Source organism: Vigna unguiculata, chromosome 5, assembly GCF_037176805.1.
Source record: "Vigna unguiculata cultivar grain cowpea cultivar isolate G323 ecotype 2 chromosome 5, ASM3717680v1, whole genome shotgun sequence".
In the NCBI taxonomy this organism is placed as follows: domain Eukaryota; kingdom Viridiplantae; phylum Streptophyta; class Magnoliopsida; order Fabales; family Fabaceae; genus Vigna; species Vigna unguiculata.
In genome coordinates, this window is record NC_140796.1 from 23,735,967 (window position 1) to 23,756,275 (window position 20,309).

Below are 20,309 nucleotides of genomic sequence, written 5' to 3' on the forward strand. Positions count from 1 at the left end.
TTTATGATTTATCATAAGGTTATTTTACTCTTTTATTGTACTTTTCCATCTAAACCAAATTGATAATCTTAAATTGTTAGTCTAAAAACATTCACAATTAGTATTCATTTTGTAATGAATAAAATTAAATGTTTATTTTCATGTTATAATCATGTTTTGCTAATTATGACTTTTTACTATTAAATTTTAATATAAATACGAGTAATTAATTTTTAATAATAAATATCAATATAACATTTATATAAATAATATATTTGGTCTTAAGAGAGAGATAATATTTCTCTATTTTGTAAAAAAAAATATTCGGACAAAATTGAAACAAATAGAATGAAGACTAAATTGAAATAAATAAATATTTGTGGGGACTAAATTAAAACAAATAGATATATCTAGAGACTAACTTGAAATCAAGAAAATGACACTTGGCAGGGACATTGACAACGTAACACTGATAATGCCACGTGAGACACAAAGGATCTGACACGTGGCATTTTTTTTAAATTAAAAAAAAATTAAAAAATTAAAGATGACACATGACACGGTGTTAACAGTGTTAATAATCTTTTTCTACAAGAAATCTAATGGAAACAATTCTTCAAAAATTGGGACGAAATTGAATTTTTTTTTTTAAAAATAGATACCAAATTGAAATTTCTGAACAAAAGTAAACATCAATCTACTAAATTAAAACAAATAGATATATATAAAGACTAAATTGAAATTAAGATAATGATACTTGACAGGGACATTGACAACGTGACACTGACAATGCCACGTGCCACACTAAGGATCTGACATGTGACAATTTTTTTTTTAAATTAAAAAAAATTAAAAATTAAAAAAAAATAGAGGTTGACACATGACGCGATATTAATAACATTAATAATCTTTTTAAAAAAAAGATCTAATTGAAACAATTCTTCAAAAATTGAGACGAAATTAAAAGCTTTTTAAAAATAAGTACCAAATTAAAATTTTTGAACGAAAATAAATATCAATATACTAATTAAACCAATAAATTTTTGAACGAAAATAAATATCAATATACTAATTAAACCAATAAATGTATAATTAAAGTGGACATATAACTATCATCTCAGTTTATAACTTCCAAGATCTAACTATAGTCGTAAAATATATAAAACCTTGCTAATTTAACTCCAAAATTTATTTGATCACCAAATGTATGTGTATTTTGTTACGAATATCTATTTGTTTCCAGAGATACGCAAACATGTTGTTGCAAACGTTCTCTAAATCATGCAGGAAGAAACTTTCATAGGGAGCATCGATCAACAACGACACATTATTCACTAGAACTAAATATTCAATTTTCCTAAAAGTTCACCACAATTAGGCCTTTACTAATGAAGCCATCAACATTTAGCATACATGAAGATGTAAGAGAAAGTTTAGATGTAGCTAGATTCGCCATGTTACTATAAAATGCAGCGTAAATTAGAGCTAAATATTAAAAACCATTTGATTATTTCATTATCCAAACTTACAAACCACAAGACGCACCCAAAAAGAAACTACAAGCCACACTATGCTGAAGGCTCAGTTGCAGCCACGGCAATGCCTGTAAGACATGATTCTGCTTATTCTACAACACATGATCTTCAAAGAAACAACGTAGCTTCAGGATATGGAGAACATGTATTACTGTGTCTCACTCTTATTACACAAACCTAAGATCATAGAGAACATCATAGATTTTAACAAAGATAGAAGCTCATATTCATGGAATGGGAAAGATAACAACTTTTCCCGTTGCCCTGTTTGTTTCGAGATGGGCAAATGCTTCAACCGTCTGAGAAAATGGAAAGGGGCTCTTGGGGTCAAGTATTGGCTTCAACTTACCACTCTCAAAATAGGGGTTTAGTTTCTCTAAAATACCCCCATCAGTACTCAGAATGAACAATATAGCTGGAGGAAACCCAGGTGGTACTATGGTCACAACTTTGCCTCCTTCTTTCAAAGCCTTGAATGCCTGTTCAGTTTGCCCTATTTTGGAGTTTAGAAAAAAAAGTTAGTGTTCCATAAGATGCATGATCAACTTCATGGTCTTCTGATAAAAGAATGGGTTCAGAATCTGACCTACTGTATCATACACCACATCAAACTTTTCAGACAAGTCTTCAAAATTCTCTTTAGTGTAATCAATTGGCAAGTCAGCCCCCAAATTGCTCAATAATTCAAGTTTCGTACTGCTAGCTGTGGCTGCTACCTTGGATGCTCCATATACATGCTTTGCAAGCTGTGTCAACAAGGCATTATCAATTACAATCACTTCCCATGAAAATTACTGTTCTCTAATTTTAGGCACTACTTTGTGTAGTTTGGAGGTGCTGCACCATGTAAGCAATGTCAAAGCCATTCAATAAAAGAAAATGAGATAATTTGAAACTAGTGTCCATCTTAATAGATCTAAAAAAACAAATTGATTAATGAATGAATAACATTGCAAGAGGTGTTAGTGTACCTGAATAACATGGGTTCCAACTCCACCAGCACCTCCAAGCACAAGGATAGATTTCCCTGCAGAAAACCCAGTTCGTTCAAGGCCTTCATAAGCTGTCTCAAGTGTTAAAGGAAGGCTAGCAGCCTCAACAAAGCTTAGACTCTGTGGCTTGTGAGCCAATAATCTCTCTTCTGCAGCAGTGTACTCAGCCAAAGAACCAATCACTTTCGGATATTCCAAAGCTTTCAAATTTATATCACCATAAACTTCATCCCCAACCTTGAATTTCTTCACTTCACTTCCCACTTTCACCACCACTCCAGCAACATCAAACCCCGGAACAGTCTTCACATCAACCCCACACATAAAATAATTAATAAAATCAAATAAAAAAGAAGAAATTAACGATAAAATTAGAAATTCAAAAATATCGCACTATTTTATAAACTTGGCGATTCTATTCTATTTTCTAGTTGAATATATTTTTGGCCATTTTATTCTATTTTTGGTTCTTGTCTTACTAAAACTTACAAACTAAAAATATATTTATCCTTTCTAAAAGGATATGAGAAGTCACGTTCAGCCAAAATATTAAAAAAGTAATGCCTATTTGAAAACTAAGTCAGTGTTTTGCTGTGATTTGTCAGTGCTCAAACGGTCTTTTGGAGAGAGTGTAGGCATGCTTACCTATTTTTTAAAGCGTTCGGTTGCGCATTTGATGAAATTTCTTATTTCAAACTGAATTTTATTTGTGATAAATATTTTTTTATAAAAATGCAATGCTTTTGCGTACCTTGTCAAAAATACATTTAAAACAAAAAATATTTCATGTTGGTAAAATTAATTAGTTTTGAATCCCTTCAGCATCAATTCAAATATTGTAAGTGAACGAGAAACAAAACTAAAATAATTGGTCAATTAGAATCTGGATCTGAGCAGTCAATCCCCAAACTCCGTCTATGATATGAGAGTTATATGCAGTATTTTCACTTTAATTTTAGTCAAATAAGGTTGAACAACACTTTCCTCGTACTTGGTGCAATACTTTCCTCGTACTTGGTGGTATCGACTTTAGTTTATGAAAAATATCACGGGTGACCCAATAGCATATTTAGGATAAAGAGATTAAACCTCACCGACAAAAACTATTTATATATCTCAAGCCAACTTGATTTATTTTTAATACACATGTTGAGTGTAAAGGTTAGTAATTAATAAGGAAAATGATATCTTAACCCACTTTTTTTGACCCACTTTTAACCCATTGCTTTAATCATTATTGGATCATCTTTTTTTATTCTTTTTAGTGATGTGATGTATGATCTAATGGTGATTGAAGTGGTAAGTTAAAAGTGGGTCAAAAAAAGTGGGTTAAAATATCATTGTCCAGCTAATAATGCGAATACATTATTTTGTACAACTAGGACAGGAAAAAACAACTTCCTTCTTAAGTCATCAGCAGATTCCAGTTTGACCATAACAATATATTACATATTATTATTTTACAAAAAATAAATAATCAGTTTAATATAATAAATATGTAGGAGTTTCGCTTTTAGTACAATAAAAAAGATAATTAAGTTTTAGTACAACAATTTGATTATATTGATTTCATTTAAATTTCGTTAATGCTTGAGGTAATAATACCATGTGTGTTTATTAAATGGACAATTAACTAATATAAAATTAACATTGAAAAATAAAAATAAATACTAAATTCACATAGGACAAAAGCAAAAAGTAAAAGATTCTAATGACATATTAAAGTTAATTTCTTTTAACAAAGATATATAATAATTCATAAAAGTTAAATATGTGTTCTATTTTCTTAAACATGAACGAGACAAAATTAACATGATTAAAATTATTATACTACAACTGTAACATATTTTAGTCAATTGTTTATCTTTTTATAAAATAACAATGATATTTTTATAAAAGAAATTTTTTTTTTTCGTGAAATGGCGAGTTAAGGATAAATTAACAGTGATCCTAAAAATGACAAAATATAAAATATAATGTTGGAAAAAGTTAGAAAAAGGGGAAAGAAATTAGGGGTGACGAAATAATGTTACTTACAGGTAAAGGGGAATCGGAGTTCTTGAAATGACCTTCCATTCTCTTGTAATCAATGGGGTTAATGGAAGCAGCAGCGACCTTGATGAGGACCTGATCTTCCTTCACCGGAGGTAAAGCCACGCTGTGGTTAAACTTGAGAACTTCGCCGGATTTCCCATACTCCGAGTAAGTCCAAGCTTTCATGTGTGAAGGCACTGATGTTGCAGCCATGCTTCTTCTTCTTCTGCTGCTGCTCCAACAAGGATGAAGGAAAATTACGAAATAGGTGACGGAAAGTAGGAGTCAGATGCAGAGTGAATACGAAGGGAAAGTGGTTTTAAGAATAAATATCAGCATTCTTCACTGGTGGCCATACGATTGTAAAAGCACGTTTAGCATGATTAATTGTTGCTTCGGAGTAATAATTCTTAATTACTGTCTCTTCATCGAAGAGAGTAGTTTATTATTATTATTATTATTATTATTATTATTATTATTATTATTATTATTATTATTATTATTATTATAAGTTAACTGAGTCAAAAGGCACGTGCATAATTTTACTGATTAGTTGAAAAGTTTTATTTCATTAATAAATATGAGAAATGTTTTATATTTTATTTAGATTAGATGATGAAAACTATCAAAGTGAGTGAAAAGGGAAAATAAGTATAATAAAAAATAGTTATTTAAATTAAAAAAAATAATAAAACAAATAGCTAATCGAATGTATTTTTTTATTTTTATTAAATACTAAATAAATATGTTTGATAAATATCACGATGAACAATAAATACCGATATTTAATAATAAGCTACTTTATAGGACACATACAGATATCTAACCCGCACATACTCCTTAAAGATTAAGAATTAATTTTATTTAAATATTAAAAAAAATCAAGTTATAAAATTATAATTATTGGTATAACAAATATTAACGCTAAAAGAAAAATTTTCATTAAAACACAACTAATTTTGATGTTCAAAAGTTTTTAATTATTACATTAACTTAGATACCAATTTATAAAATAAAAGATTATCAGTTACTAAAATAATTAGAGTTATAAATAAAAAATTATAATTAATTTTTAAATTGATTTCTAAAATTTAACTAAAAAAAGAATTAGTTTATAAATTAGTCTTTAATTAATTAGTGATCAATTATAATTTTTAATTAATAATAGTGAATAAATAATTTTATATTTTTTAAATTAGTATCTAAATTATCAATATAATAACTAACGACTTTTGGACATTAAAATTGATGTTTAATGAGACATTTTCTTTTAGTGTAATAATTGACTTTATATATATATATATATATATATATATATATATATATATATATATATATATATATATATATATATATATGTTTTTGTAAGGCCTGTTAAGTTTGCTCATTGTCTTTTAGTCTTAAACTAAAAGGGTTGTCCTTGTAAGTGGACCTAGGGGCTGGCCCAGTAGATAAAAGTCAATCTTAGTTGCCCTAAGTCTCATTTTCCATTCATTTCAGAGAACCTAAGTCTGCAGCCGTCAACCCCCTCCGCTAAGGTGTTGCTTCCACTGTCACGTTGGGCTAAGAGGACTTGTACTCCATGTAAGTAACCTTCCAAACCGTGCTTGTAGCATTGCTGCGATTACGCTGAGTAACTCATTCTTCCCCTACTCCTCTTTTCTTTCCAGTACCTCGAGTTGCCCCTTGTGTTGCTGTTCTCCGCTGTTTAGGGGTCGAGATCTCGTGCTTGTAATTTTCCAGGTAGGGAAGCTAAGACCTTATTCGTATGTCCTGTTTCCTTCGTTGTTTGGCTGTTATTTTGAGTTTGTGTGGTTGGTGTGTTGCTAGTTTGGTTCTGAATGCTTGAAACTGTGGTATGAATATGTTGTTTGGGCTGGAGCAAGCAGCTGTTGCAGGAAAACAGTAGCGAGACCTGTGAATCTCGCCCAAGCGGGCCAATCTCGCCTAGGCGAGATGAACAGGGACTCGCCCAAACCTTTTTGCGCGAAAGGTCGCCCAGGCGACCCGTTCAAATTTTTGAGCGAGCGAACACCTCGCCCAAGCGAGAGGGGTCTCGCCTAAGCAAGATCCCGTGATGTTCTCTGGATGCTTCCTCGAGCCCTCGCCTAGGCGAAGGGGGCTCGCCTGAGTGAGCACGTCTCGCCTAAGCAAGACCCTTCAGCCTGAGCGAGGGGCTGGGCGAGGCAGTACGCTGTTTGGGAGCTTGTTTATTCTTGGATGATTGGTTTTGGTTTGGGTATGAATGTTATGATGGGAAACATGTATATAATGGAATATTATGTATGCTTGGCATGAATCATGAATTGTAGATGATGGGTTTGGTATGAAAATTGGCATGTGAACTAAATGAGATGGGTATTATTAAAGTGGCACGTAAGTGAGATGAGTTGGTTCCTATGTGCATGGATGGATTATGATGAGTTGGACCTGGAACGTGAAAAGATTGGCTTTAAAGGTTGATGTACTGGTTATATCCTTGCATGATGAATACTATTTGACTGCGTGATCATATTTTGTCTGTGTCAGTGCTTAATTCCTTGGGGTCTCTAGGTGAGACTTTCAGGGTTGCGCTTCAGTGGTCGGGATGTAATTCCATGGCCCCTGTTAGTGGGTGCCCATTGTGGTGCCCCATCTGTATAACTAGGTAAGGATTGCATCCTGATACTCTGAGGGGTCAGTTAGTCTCACTTAGAGCGAACTGACTCTTGTGGTGAGAGTAGCAGGAGGCTTGAAATTCATTAAGGGCTAACCTTGTGGTGACGGAAATTGATTCATTGAAACAATTGTAACACATAGCTCGGGGGTGAGCAGAGATATCCACCACAAGTGCAAGCATCTGCTGAATCCGACCAAGATTATACGTATCCAGATGAGTCGAGTCGTGTCGTAGTGTATTGTTTGGAAGGTCATAACATGCTTGTGTGACGTTTGTATGATGGACCAAGAATATGTATCTGACTTCATTGATGAAATGATTTTATGCTCTAGCTTACCCTACTTTTGTTGTTATGTGTTTTGCTTTGTGGTACTCTATTTTGCGATGATCATCAACTTGTGGTAATTCCGCTGCATCGTCCGCGTGGATTGGACTTTAGTTTCTTTTGGGATTTTCTTTAGGGCTATGACCCATGTATTGTTGGTTTTAGATTTATATACTTTTAGTCAAATCGTTATCCTATTTCTGTTGTTGGCATCGTGGTGTGCCTAGTTTCGTAGGGGTGGTGTTAAGGACCCCAGGACTGCGTTGTTATACTATTTATGTGTGGCGTTTCTTTTAGTTACGCGTATTAATTAAATGGGACGTTACAGTTTTGACATAAGATATTAAAGTTATTTTTCTAAAATAAATAATTATTTAGAATATATCCTTTGGAAAAATCATTTAAATTTATTTTTTTAAAAAAATAAAATTTATTTGCATTAATATTTTAGTATATAATTTTATTTAAATTGTACTTTAAAAATTAATTTTGTACTCATATTTTTAATACTTATACTTACATAATTTTATTTAAAATTGAAATATATATATATATATATATATATATATATATATATTTTTTTTTTTTGAGTATTTTATGCTTATGAATTTTTTTACACATTTATTTGATAAGTAATAAGACAAATATCCTTTTAGACAAGATGGATAACGGATAAACAATACCTATATTGTAACGTCTCATTTAATAGAGAATAAATCATATAAATGAAACATCACATAAAATATAATATAAAGAGCAACGCCATGGAGTATAAGTATCACCCATTACAGTTATCCAAAATATACTCGAAGAGAAAACTAAGGTACATCACGATGCCATTAACAAAACATAATGTAATAGTTTGACAGTTGACCAAAATACATAGGCAACACTGCCTACAGAGAGTACTTGAAGGAAAGAGATCCAACCATAGCCTAGCTACACTGTAGAGTTTCCATCACCCTAGTGACCACTAGGGATTTCCACATTTGCTCACATCAATAAATTGATGATCATTGCAAAGAGCAAAACCACACCCAAAATACACAAGCAAACAGAAAGGGTAAGCTAGAGTATAAACCATTTTAACATGTTATGGCACACAGATACTTAAAATAGATCATAAACATGCAACAAGATAGGCAAACACACATGTGATAACAAACAACCAAGACTCTAAGACTCAATTATCCGAATACATATAATTGGTCGGATTCACTAGATGCTTGCACTTGTGATGGCCTCTACTGCTCTGTAGAGCCATTGCCAATGGGTTTCACCCTACCACGCACAAGGTTAGCCTTCAAACATCTAAGGCCATTATCATGCCAAAGACTAGGACCTCCTACTACTCTCACCACTTGAGTCAGTCCGCTCTACGTGAGACTAATTGACTCTTTAGAGTTTCAGGATGCAATCCTTTCTTGAATCCTTACCTAATTATATACACTGTGGCACCACCATGAAACCTTACCAAGAGGTTCATGGAATTATGTCCATCACATACGACACCACCATGAGATCTCACCAAGAGGTTCATAGAATTATGCCCATCACATCCAACACCACCATGAAATCTCACAAAGAGTTTCATGGAATTACGTCAATCTTATACCATAGCCACGTCTCACCATCCAACCATAGATTTATCAAACATAACAATCTCATGCCAATATCCAACCAATCCACTAATCATGATTCGTACACTTATTCATGCCAAACTCATCAATTCTAGTCCATAAATCATATAATACATGCATATTCACAAACTTTATGCTTTAAATAGGGTAATCCAATCAATCATGTAACTAACAACCAAAACATAGAAGAAAACAACACTAGAGCACGTCCCTGCACAGATCTCGCTTAGGCTGGAAGCACTCGTTCAAGCGAGAGAGATTCTCTCGCTCAGGCGAGCCCTTTTCGCCTAGGTGAGAGCTCGAGCAGTGGAACAATGGAGTTTTCGCGTTTTCTCGCTTAGGCGAGACCTCCTCGACTGAGCGAGATGACTTCTCGCTCAAAACTGGAGCTCGTCGCCTGAGCGACAACTCGAGCAAAAGCTTGGGAGGGTTTCTAATACTCTCGCTTAGGCGAGACCCACTCGCTTCGGCAAGAATATCAGATTTCTCCATTGTTCGCACATGCAACACAGAAAGCGACACAATGCAACATCCAGAAGTACAACCAAGACATTTTCACACAACCAACAGTAACATCCAAGCTTAAGGAACATGAATCAGACTATACACATGCAACATATTTGAAAACGAGCAAAAACGCTAGCTTCCCTTACTTGGAATATGCTAGCAAAAGCAATAGTGCCCCAAGAAAGAGCGTTACAGCTCTAGGAATTGATTAAGGAGCTGAAAAAACGCATACAAGAACGAAGATGGGGTTATAAGGATAAACCTTATACTGTACAAGCACATACACGATGAAAAAGGAAGAAAAGAGATGTTCGACTTACTTGAAGAAGGCTTTCGACTGGCCCGTAGAGGAAACTAGCTCAAACCCTAGGAGAGCTCTAAATAGAGAGAAGAGTGTGTGAGGAGAAAGGGGTCGTCTTGCGATATGGGGGCATAATGAGAGGTTTAGGTCTGGAAAAGGGTTTTGGACATCCTATGGGTTGGCCTTAGGCCCAACAGAATAGGTTAGGCCCTTAACGTCATTAATAGATTATCGACGAATTTGATTAACCCATGGTAAAACAGTACTTACCCACGCTTTTGAAATCCTTGGTATTTATCGGCGATTTGGAACTCCTGGTATTTATCGGCGGTTTGAAAACCCTGGTATTTACCGACGATTTGAAACCCCTGGTATTTACTGAAAATTTTGAAACCCTTATTATTTATCAACAGTTTTGAAACCCCTAATACTTTGCGGCAATTTTGCAAACTTTTGTTAGTTGTTAGTAATTTTAAATCATTTATACTCTATGATAGTACTGAAAGCCCCTTTTCAATGTTTTTTATCCTTACAATGCATTATTTATTTATATTTTTACTTATGTTTCAATTTCCCTTAATTTTATTTGTTACATTTTTTTATGCATATAGTTTCTAAAACATATGATATGAAAAACAAAATTTCTAACATTTTGACATTTATTTATAACTACTAAAAGATCCAAAAGTAGTGAAGAAAGTTCAAGGAAAAATAAGACTTTGGGAGGTAAAAGAGACTTTATAAATGGAGATGAAGTTGCAAAGTTTCCCTATTTGAAGGTTGTGATAAAAGAGACATGGGCACAAAAGAAGAGAAAAAGTTATAGCTAAAACAAAAGCAGTTCCCTACTCTTGCACATAAATATTTTAAGAAAATTATTTTTAACTTTATGTTTTTAGACTTTATGTTACGACTATTTACATAATGGAAAAATACAAGTAGCAGCATCAAAGTTAAGACATATTTAGTCATTGACAAAATACTAAAACCATGTAACTTTTAGTAAATGTAACGACAAGGAACATAAACTTTTATAGCATTTTAAGTCACCAAAACCATATATTTTATACTATTCTTTGAAACATGAGAGGACATTTATTCTATAGTGTTAACTTCATAACATAATACTAGACTTGCCTCTTGACCTCCAATTGCAGCTGCTTGGTACATCAGGTGTAGAGATATTATATCCTGGCTATAGAAATAGCCTAAATTAATGCAACATGAATTGATCATTTTAGCAACATCTGTTCTACAAACAATCCCACAAAAATAATATTTGACTTATCTAGTGTTTATATATGTTAAACAAGTTGATAGTACTTATTAACCCATATATCAAATACATCCATTGAACTTCATTGGATGTCTATTAGAGTGAATGGCAGAAATAGAATCTTGCAATATTTTTCTTGTTATCATCCTCTGACATGTTACTACTAGAGCTTTGTCCATCTGATCTTGCATTTGTCCCTTCTGCACTTCCCTATTGTTGTCATGTTTCTCATTCTTCTTGCACCATGTGTTGTTCTTCATACATCCTTGCACCTGATATTGAAACACAAAAAAGATTGTTATCAATGTGTTTAAACTCGTACTTGAATTCCTAACAACAATAAGAGTAAGAATTTGAGTTGCCAAATCTTGATTAAGTTTCACACTCTCCTGGTTGCAATGTTAACGAGCGATGGAGCAAAGAAGGGAAACAAAATTCGGTTCCAATGATTGATGCATCTATACATAAGGACCACAAATCTAGTTTAAGGGTATTTACAATGGGAACACTTCCCCAAGATTAGCAAGATTGGATCATGTGTGCCGGACTTCTTAACTATTTGAAACATAGTCTTTATGTTCTTTTATGTGCAATTTGGATTAGGTACCTCTCTACAAAGCCTAATTACGTGTTTCTAGATTACACCAATATAAAAACATCCCAACATGTGAAGAAGGAATAGAATATACCTGTTCGATTTGGGGCTCATGTAGATTCCAAGCATGGTTCAACAGATCGTTAGGGTCAAAGTTATTCTACAGTGTAGAATCACTTGATGAAGGTTTTGCCACACACCAACTCTTTTGGGCTTCCTGTATTTAAAACAAACTATGAGCCTTCATTTATATTAATATGCAGAAGATACTAACTCGTATTGATATGGAATTTAGACAACTAAAAAGAGAAGATATATTAACGTAGAAAGGGAGAGAGAATATGAACTTTCAGTTGCCTTGCCTTATAATCCTTCAAAATCAGATGCCTTAAGTTACTAGCTGCAAGAAAAGAAAACTCATGATGGGCTATGATAATCAAACCAAAGAAGTATAATCATGAGCCCAAGATAAACACAACATACCCTTAATGAAAGCACAATATCTTACAGCATTACTGGAAAATCTTTATTGGGGAATTCTGATTTAAAAATATGTTAATCCTTAACATAACAAAATTGTTTATCAACCAAGTGCTAGGAAATTAATGATTTAGCTAGCGAGATTAACAAATCAAGTTACTAAATCTAGCTAAAACTCAAAATATGGTTACTTAAGACCTAAAATTAGCACTAGAATATACTAAAATTCAAAATCTGAAAATTGGTTTAAACTACTATATGGACTATCTTCTAACTATTTGGACAGCTTCAAAATTGCAAAAGAATGATAAAAAAAGCCCAAGTCACAACTCACAAATACCACAAATTCAAAATATGCCTAGTAAAGACCTAAAAACTAGAATGACTAAAAATGTGAAATCTGATAACCACATTAGAATTAAAATTGAAATTGCTATCTAACTACCTAGACAACCTTAGAATGATATAATAAATATAGAAATCAAGTTAAAACTCAACTAACAGTAAACTCAAAATTTTCCTAGTAGAAACCTTAAGTTTCTAAGCAAATTCTAAATGATGAAAGAATGCTAAAATCTACTCTAACACTACTAACAACAAAAACTAGAAACTATACTAAACAGAAAATAAAACTAAAATATAACAATCAAGATAAGTTCTAAATGCCAAGGGATTACCATACACTGAACTAACTACTACAATTTATTAGAAAATCAAAATCTAACTATTTTACTAAAACTAGTAAAAAAGGAAATCAAGAAACTGCATTAAGGCTAACTTCTACTTGAAACAGAATTTGCAACAAACTATCTTCACACAACTTCAAATTCATTGACCTAAACTAATTTTACTTCTACCTATTTAAGAAAGCATGAAATCTAAAATATGTTGACATGAGAAGCCAAGGTGGTTTGCTTCTTGAAGATTTGATGAAGATTGAATGAAGCTCGTTTGAACTATCTTAAAGCCATTACCATTGGAATGAAGCCTACATTGATGAAGGAAAGGTGATTTGATGATAACCATGTTGATTAAGGCTGGAACGTGTGCTCTCCATATAGTTACATAATTTAGAAAGTGTATTTTAAGTTTGTAATTCATGGTGTAGACCTTATAGCATTAATTAGATGATTTTGGTATTAGGTATGTCTTTTAATTTGTTGAATGGTTTTTCAACAGGTTAAAATGTCTCTTTTAGTTTGTTGAATGGTTTTTCAATAGGTTAAAAGATTGGCTGCAGTAGTCTTAAAATGCAACAAATTCAATCAATTGATTTAGTTTTTAATCGACTGATTTCACTTAAGTCAAGTGAAATCAACCGATTGATTTGAAAATCAACCTGTTGAATTTCGTAACAGTTTGACTATAAAAGCTGTGATTTTCGAAAGAGAGGTGAATTGATCATTTTAGAGCGCAAATTTGTTCTTGAAACTTGTGGAAACTCTCTCCTTCGTGATCATACGTGTTGCAACTGTTGAAGATTGATCTTGGATCAATTCTTGGAGCTTTTTGGCTTGGTTTGAAGCTTGGAGAAAGTGGTTTGTGGTAGGATGGGTTGTGCTACCATTGAGGTTTGATCTTTCTCAAGCTTTGTGTGTGTGCCTGGTGGTTGGTCTACAAGAGGGTTCTTGCTGTGCTGGTGTGATTCTTGTGTGATTCAATAGTCTTTTGTGGTGTTTTTGCATATTTTGGAAGTGTAAGGGTGGATACTTTGTAAATCTTTTGAAATAGTACAAAGTCAAGCTCAGGTTGTCTCGACAAACTAGATGTCGCTCAGGTTTGAGTAAACCAATATAAAAATCTCGTGGTGTCCTCTCTTCTCTAACCTTTCTCTCTTGCATTTTCATTTTAAAGTTTAAAGAACTTGTGCTTTAATCATCTTTTTCATGTTCTTGCATGTTTTCATAGAATTTGCAGCATTGAGCATGTTTACATAATCATTTGGAACCTATCTTGATCATTCTTGTGCATTGTTCCTGGTTTAAAATTCAAATTCGCATTTCTGCATTTTTCCCAATATTTTAGTCGACTGTTTTCCTATTTCAATCTGTTGATTATACCAGAACATAATCTGTTTAGTAAAATCAATCGATTAACTCTGTTTTTGATCGATTGAAAGTGTACAGTTCAGTATTGTTTGCATCCTAACTTTGTGATCTATTTGATTCTATTAAAGGTGGTTTTTAGCTTGCAAAGATAGCCTAATTTTTTTAACTAGCCAATTCAACCTCCCTTCTTGTCTTTTCAACCATTTCAAAACTAACAATTGTTATCTAGAGCTAGGCACTTGAAATTTGCTCAAGTAAGGACGTAAATCTATTTTGAACTACTTGAAATGGCTGAAGGTGCCTCAATTCATAGATCCCCTATGTTTAGTGACATTAATTACCAATTTTGGAAAATTAGGATGAAAATCTTTATTGAGTCAATAAATCAAGGGATATGGGATGCAATCATAAATGGATCATATACTCCTAAGCATATTGTTGATGATGTGCAGGTTAATAAGCCATGGACTCAATGGACCGAGGAAGAAAGGAGGAGAGCTCAATATGATTGCAATGCAAAGAATATCCTCACTTTATCTCTCAATATGGATGAGTTTTTTCGTGTTTCACAATCCTTCTTTTCAAAAGAAAACCAAGAAGTTCTCTAGTTTCTTTTCAAAAAGTATGCTAAGTGATATGCCATTCATTTCATGCAACTACTGTATGCAAAAAGGTCATTTTATTAAGAACTGTCATGCTAGAAAATATGATGTTCCTAATGGGATTATGAAATGGATCTCAAAAGGATCTAGAAAGGCATAACCAAATAATCCAAATATGTTTTGCAGGTTATAAAAAGTGATAAGAAAGACTTGTGGTACCTTGATAGTGGTTGTTCGAGACATATGACAGGAGATAAAACCAAATTTGCAAAGTTGGAGTTGAAGGAGGAAGGGTTTGTAACTTATGGAGACAACAACAAAGGAAAAATCCTTGGAAATGGAGTCATAGGCAATGGATCCTCTTTCAACATCAAGAATATGCTGCTGGTAGAAGGACTTAAACACAATTTGATAAGTATAAGTCAACTATGTGATAAAGGCTTTAAAGTCATGTTTGAACCAAATAGTTGTTTGGTATATGATGCACATGGTAGTATTGTCTTGATAGGTAAAAAAGTCAATAATATATATCTACTTGACCTGCATCATGCATCATTAAGCATCCATTGTTTTCTTATAAAAGAGGATGATACTTGGTTATGGAATAAAAGACTTTGTCACATACACATGCATCATTTCAATCGGCTGAATAGAAAACAGTTGGTTGAAGAACTACCAAAACTCAAGTTTGAGAAGGATAGAGTGTATGAAGCATGTCAAAAAGGAAAAAAGACTAAGGTCTCTTTTAAACCCAAAAATGTTGTTTGAATTGAAAGACCTTTAGAGATGCTTCACATGGATCTATTTGGTCCATCTCGAACCATGAGCCTTGGTGGCAATCTTTATGCATTAGTTATTGTTGATGATTTCTCTAGGTACACATGAACTTTGTTCTTAGCTGCCAAAGAAGACACTTTTCATGCCTTTAAAAGACTTGCCAAGATGCTTGAAAATGAAAAGAGTTCCAAGATAGTGTTTATTCGAAGTGATCATGGTAGGGAATTCCAAAATGAAAAGTTTGAACACTTTTGTGAAAAGCATGGTATTAACCATAATTTTTTTGCACCAAGAACTCCACAACAAAATGGTGTTGTTGAAAGGAAAAGCAGGTCACTTAAGGAACTAGCTAGAACTATGTTGAATGAAAACTCACTACCTAAGTACTTTTAGGCTGATGTAGTCAACACTGCTTGCTATGTTTTAAATAGAGTGTTGATTAGGCCAATTTTGAAGAAAACCCCCTATGAGCTTTTCAAAGGGAGGAGGCTTGTTTTAAGTAACCTAAAAGTATTTGGATGTAAGTACTTCATCTTAAATAATGGCAAAGAAAGTCTTGGCAAATTTGATTCAAAAGCGGATGAAGGTGTTTTTCTAGGCTATGCTACACAAAGTCATGCATATAGAGTCTATAATAAGAGATTGATGACTGTTGAAGAGTTTATGCATGTTGTATTTGATGAAACTAACCCAAAGTTACAAGATCAAGTGTCAAAGAATGCAGATGAGGAAGATCTACTGCAGGAGCAAATTTCTGTTGCAGAAAAGCCCACTGATGCAGGAAATCAGTCGGCTGAAAAGGCAAAACAGTTGATTGAAAAAGCTGCAGACAACAACTTGCCCAAGGATTGGATCCAACCTAGAGGTTTATCAAAAGAAAACATCATTGGTGATATCAAACAGGGAGTATCTACTAGACGTAGGATTGTATTTTATGAACATGTTGCTTTTGTATCTCAAATTGAACCTAAGAATGTGAATGATGCTTTGAATGATAGTAATTGGATTGTTGCTATGCAAGATGAACTCAATCAATTCACAATAAATGATGTGTGGTTTCTAGTGCCTAAAACTAATGATATGAATATAATTAGAACCAAATGGGTTTTTAGAAACAAAATGGATGAAAATGGTAATATTGTAAGAAACAAAGCTAGACTAGTTGCTAAAGGTTATAATCAAGAAGAAGGCATTGATTTTGATGAAACTTATGCACTTGTAGCTAGGCTAGAAGCTGTGAGATTACTTTTAGCATATGCTTGCATGTGTAACTTTAATTGCATCAAATGGATGTGAAAAGTGCATTCTTGAATGGTTTCCTAAATGAAGAAGTGTAAGTATCACAACCTCCTGGATTTGAGGACCATCTCTATCCTAACCATGTTTTTAAATTGAAAAAGGCCTTATATGGTTTGAAACAAGCACCAAGACAATTATTTATAGGAAAGGCTAAGAAATTTTATCTTATCAAAAGGTTATGCTAGAGGTGCAGTGGATAAAACACTCTTCATTAGAAAACATGAGAATGATGTTATACTTGTTCAAGTGTATGTTGATGATATCATCTTTGGTTCAAATAACAACACATTGTGTGAAGTGTTTGTTGCAGCTATGCAGGGAGAATTTGAGATGTCCATGATGGGTGAGCTTACCTACTATCTAGGGTTGCAAGTCAAGCAACTCAAGCATGGAACATTTTTAAACCAATCAAAATACTGTTTTGACTTGTTGAAAAAGTTCAAAATGGAGGATTGTAAGGAAGTTGTCACTCCAATTGCAACAAACTATCTTACGGATGCAGATGAGGCTGGCCAACCAGTGGATTCAACCAAATATAGAGGGTTGATTAGGTCTTCCTCTATCTTACAACAAGTAGGTCAGATATTCAGTTTGGAGTATGCTTATGTGCTAGGTTTTAAGCAAATCCAAAAGAATCACACTTTAAGGCTGCAAAAAGTTCCTCAAAGGAACAACCAATGTTGGTTTATGGTATCCATGTGATTCTAACATAAATCTTAGTGGTTTTTCATATTCAGACTATGTAGGGTGAAAATTGGATAGGAAAAACACAGGTGGTACTTGCCATTTGCTTGGATCAAGTCTAATCTCATGGAATAGCAAAAAGCTAGCTTGTGTGGCACTTTCCACAGCTAAAGCTGAATATATTGTTGCTAGACATGGTTGTGCACAAATCATATGGTTGAAGCATCAACTTTTGGACTATGGTGTAAGGCTAAGCAAGGTACCTTTGTATTGTGATAATACTAGTGCAATCAACTTAACCACGAATCCTATACAACATTCTAAAACCAAGCATATAGAGATTAGGCATAATTTCATTCGTGATCATGTTCAAAAGGGGGATTGTGAAATCAAATTTGTTAAAACTGAAAATCAATTGGCAGATTTACAAAACCATTGGCTAGAGATAGGTTTAACAAGCTAAGGACTAAACTAGGCATATTAGACATCAAGAATGTGGTCTTATGTGTTTGTAGCATGTTAATCTTATGTACTCATGCACTGGTTTCATAAAAATCTGCTGTTGTATGCAAAAGTTGAAAACTGTCATATTCAACCTGTTGATTTTGCATTTCAACGTGTTGATTTCAGTTAAATCCGCCACTGTTTGCAAAAACATGATCTGTCAACCAGTTGATTCTGTATTTCAACATGTTTATTTCACTTAAACTACCACTGAATGCTGAAAAATTGATCTGCTATGATTTTTAATCTGTTGTTTTCACAATTCAGTATATTGATTTCATTAAAACTGAATCTGGAAAAATGAAGTTAAATTTTACGATTTTCAATCGATTGATTTTCAAAATCAGTCACCTGATTTCACTTAACCAGATTCTTTCTTTTAATCTCTGATGCTCTGATGCTGTTTTAGTCGACTGATTCTGTTTTTCAACTTGTTGATTTTACTTAAACTGTGCATTTACTCACGAATTGAATTGTTAAGCTGACCCAGTCAAAGAAAGCATCTTTTTGTCAAGTACTATCTGCTCCTAACTCCCCATTTCATCAGCCATGTGTTACTTTTACTGATTTATTTGACCAAAAAGCATTCTAGTGTACAATTCCAATGTGCATGCAACTCACATGATCTGAACTGATTGATTCACTCATAAAAACACATTGAAAACATCATGAATGCATGAGATACTGCTTTGGACTGCATTAAACTGATTTGGGTAACCTAAAACGAATTAATTAGAAAAATCTGCACCATTTAATCAACTATTTCTGAAAATCAGCTGGTTCAATTATAAATGTTGCACTTGTATTGCTGCATATCCATCATACATCTCTTAGAAACAGTCATACCAACACTCATCATGCCTCGTCGTTCCCAAAGGGCTATCCAATATGATGATGAACACTCCACTCCTCCTACCCCAAGGTCTCCAAATCATGAAAGCCATGGAAGAATTGAAGCATGGTTTGAGGATCATGAGGACAACATTCAAGTGTTCCTCATTGAGATGAATAGGAAACAGATCAACATTCCTAAGGTGCTGAGGTTCTCATGGCTAAGGGCTGAAGGTTTTGAGAGCCTATTCCAACAACTAAAGCATCAAAAGTTGAAGTCCTTCCTTGAACTTTCAGGGAAAATCTATCCAGACTTGGTGAAGGTGTTTTTCACCAATGCTTGAGGAATCCTGTTGCTAAAATCAAACACTTCCATGTTGGTGGTCTCAAGGTAGATCAAAGGCTTCTTGCTATGATAGTCACAAAAATCATAGTTCCACGTGGTAGCAACCATTCAACATTGAATGAGGGAGACTTGATACTCATGTATTGCATTTAAAACAACATCTAAGTGGATTGGATCTATGTGTTTCGTGATCACATGCTCAAGGCCAAGAGGCTCACGGATTTTAGGCTACCATATGTGGTTTTAGTGTCTAAATTCATTGAATACTTTGGAATTGATGTAGAGGATGAGCTAGAAGAGTCAACTGGATTGTTGAACCATACCTCCAACCAAAATCTGCATAAAATGGGCTTTCTCAAGGTGGGAAATGGATGGACAATTGTTGGAGCTGTTGTTGGTGGTTCACATGACCATGAAGCTGGTCCAAGTGGTGCAAATCAAAAGGAAGAACCAACTGCTGGACATATGGACTTGATTCCCTACAACCCTCCAAAGGATAGAGGCCTTGTGTACTCACATTTTGAGAGGATGGTGCTGGACCAATTGCATGAGCTCAATGTGTCCCAACATGCACATCACAACTTTTGCAATGAGAGATTTAATGTATTGGATGGCCAAATCCATGACATCCATGATATGCTCCACTCATTCTAGACCAGAAATGATCCTCAGGATGACTGAGTGTGGTGGTTGTTTAGGATCATGCATTGCATCCTTGTGTTTGTGATTTTTCAGTTTGAGTTTTGTCTGTTTCAGTTGATTGTTTTTCATTTCAGTCGGCTGATTGTATCAACTTTATGCATCTGTTTTCTGATTTCTGTTTCTGTTGGCTGTATTCCCTTCAAGTATTAATAAAATGATATGCAATGCTTGTTATCTTTATGCATTTATTTTG

At 33.8% G+C, this 20,309-nt stretch overlaps 1 protein-coding gene across 1 annotated transcript; it reads right to left on the reverse strand.

Annotated features, from left to right (window-relative positions):
* Nucleotides 1–1,458: 1,458 nt before the first annotated feature.
* On the reverse strand, nucleotides 1,459–4,872 carry LOC114185889 (2-methylene-furan-3-one reductase-like). The gene is made up of 4 exons (XM_028073829.2): nucleotides 4,544–4,872; nucleotides 2,486–2,809; nucleotides 2,101–2,260; nucleotides 1,459–2,007 (listed from the first exon to the last, which is right to left on the reverse strand). The coding sequence occupies exons 1-4, from the start codon at nucleotides 4,751–4,753 to the stop codon at nucleotides 1,742–1,744; spliced, it is 960 nt and encodes a 319-aa protein (XP_027929630.1). The 5' UTR covers nucleotides 4,754–4,872; the 3' UTR covers nucleotides 1,459–1,741.
* Between the last annotated feature and the right edge of the window lie 15,437 nt (nucleotides 4,873–20,309).

Coding starts and splice junctions, on each gene's coding strand:
- LOC114185889 (XM_028073829.2), bottom strand. CDS start 4,753: ATGGCTGCAACATCAGTGCCTTCACACATGAAAGCTTGGACTTACTCG. Junction 2,810..4,543: donor ACTCCGATTCCCCTTTACCT/GTAAGTAACATT, acceptor GTTGATGTGAAG/ACTGTTCCGGGGTTTGATGT. Junction 2,261..2,485: donor TTGGAACCCATGTTATTCAG/GTACACTAACAC, acceptor TTGTTGACACAG/CTTGCAAAGCATGTATATGG.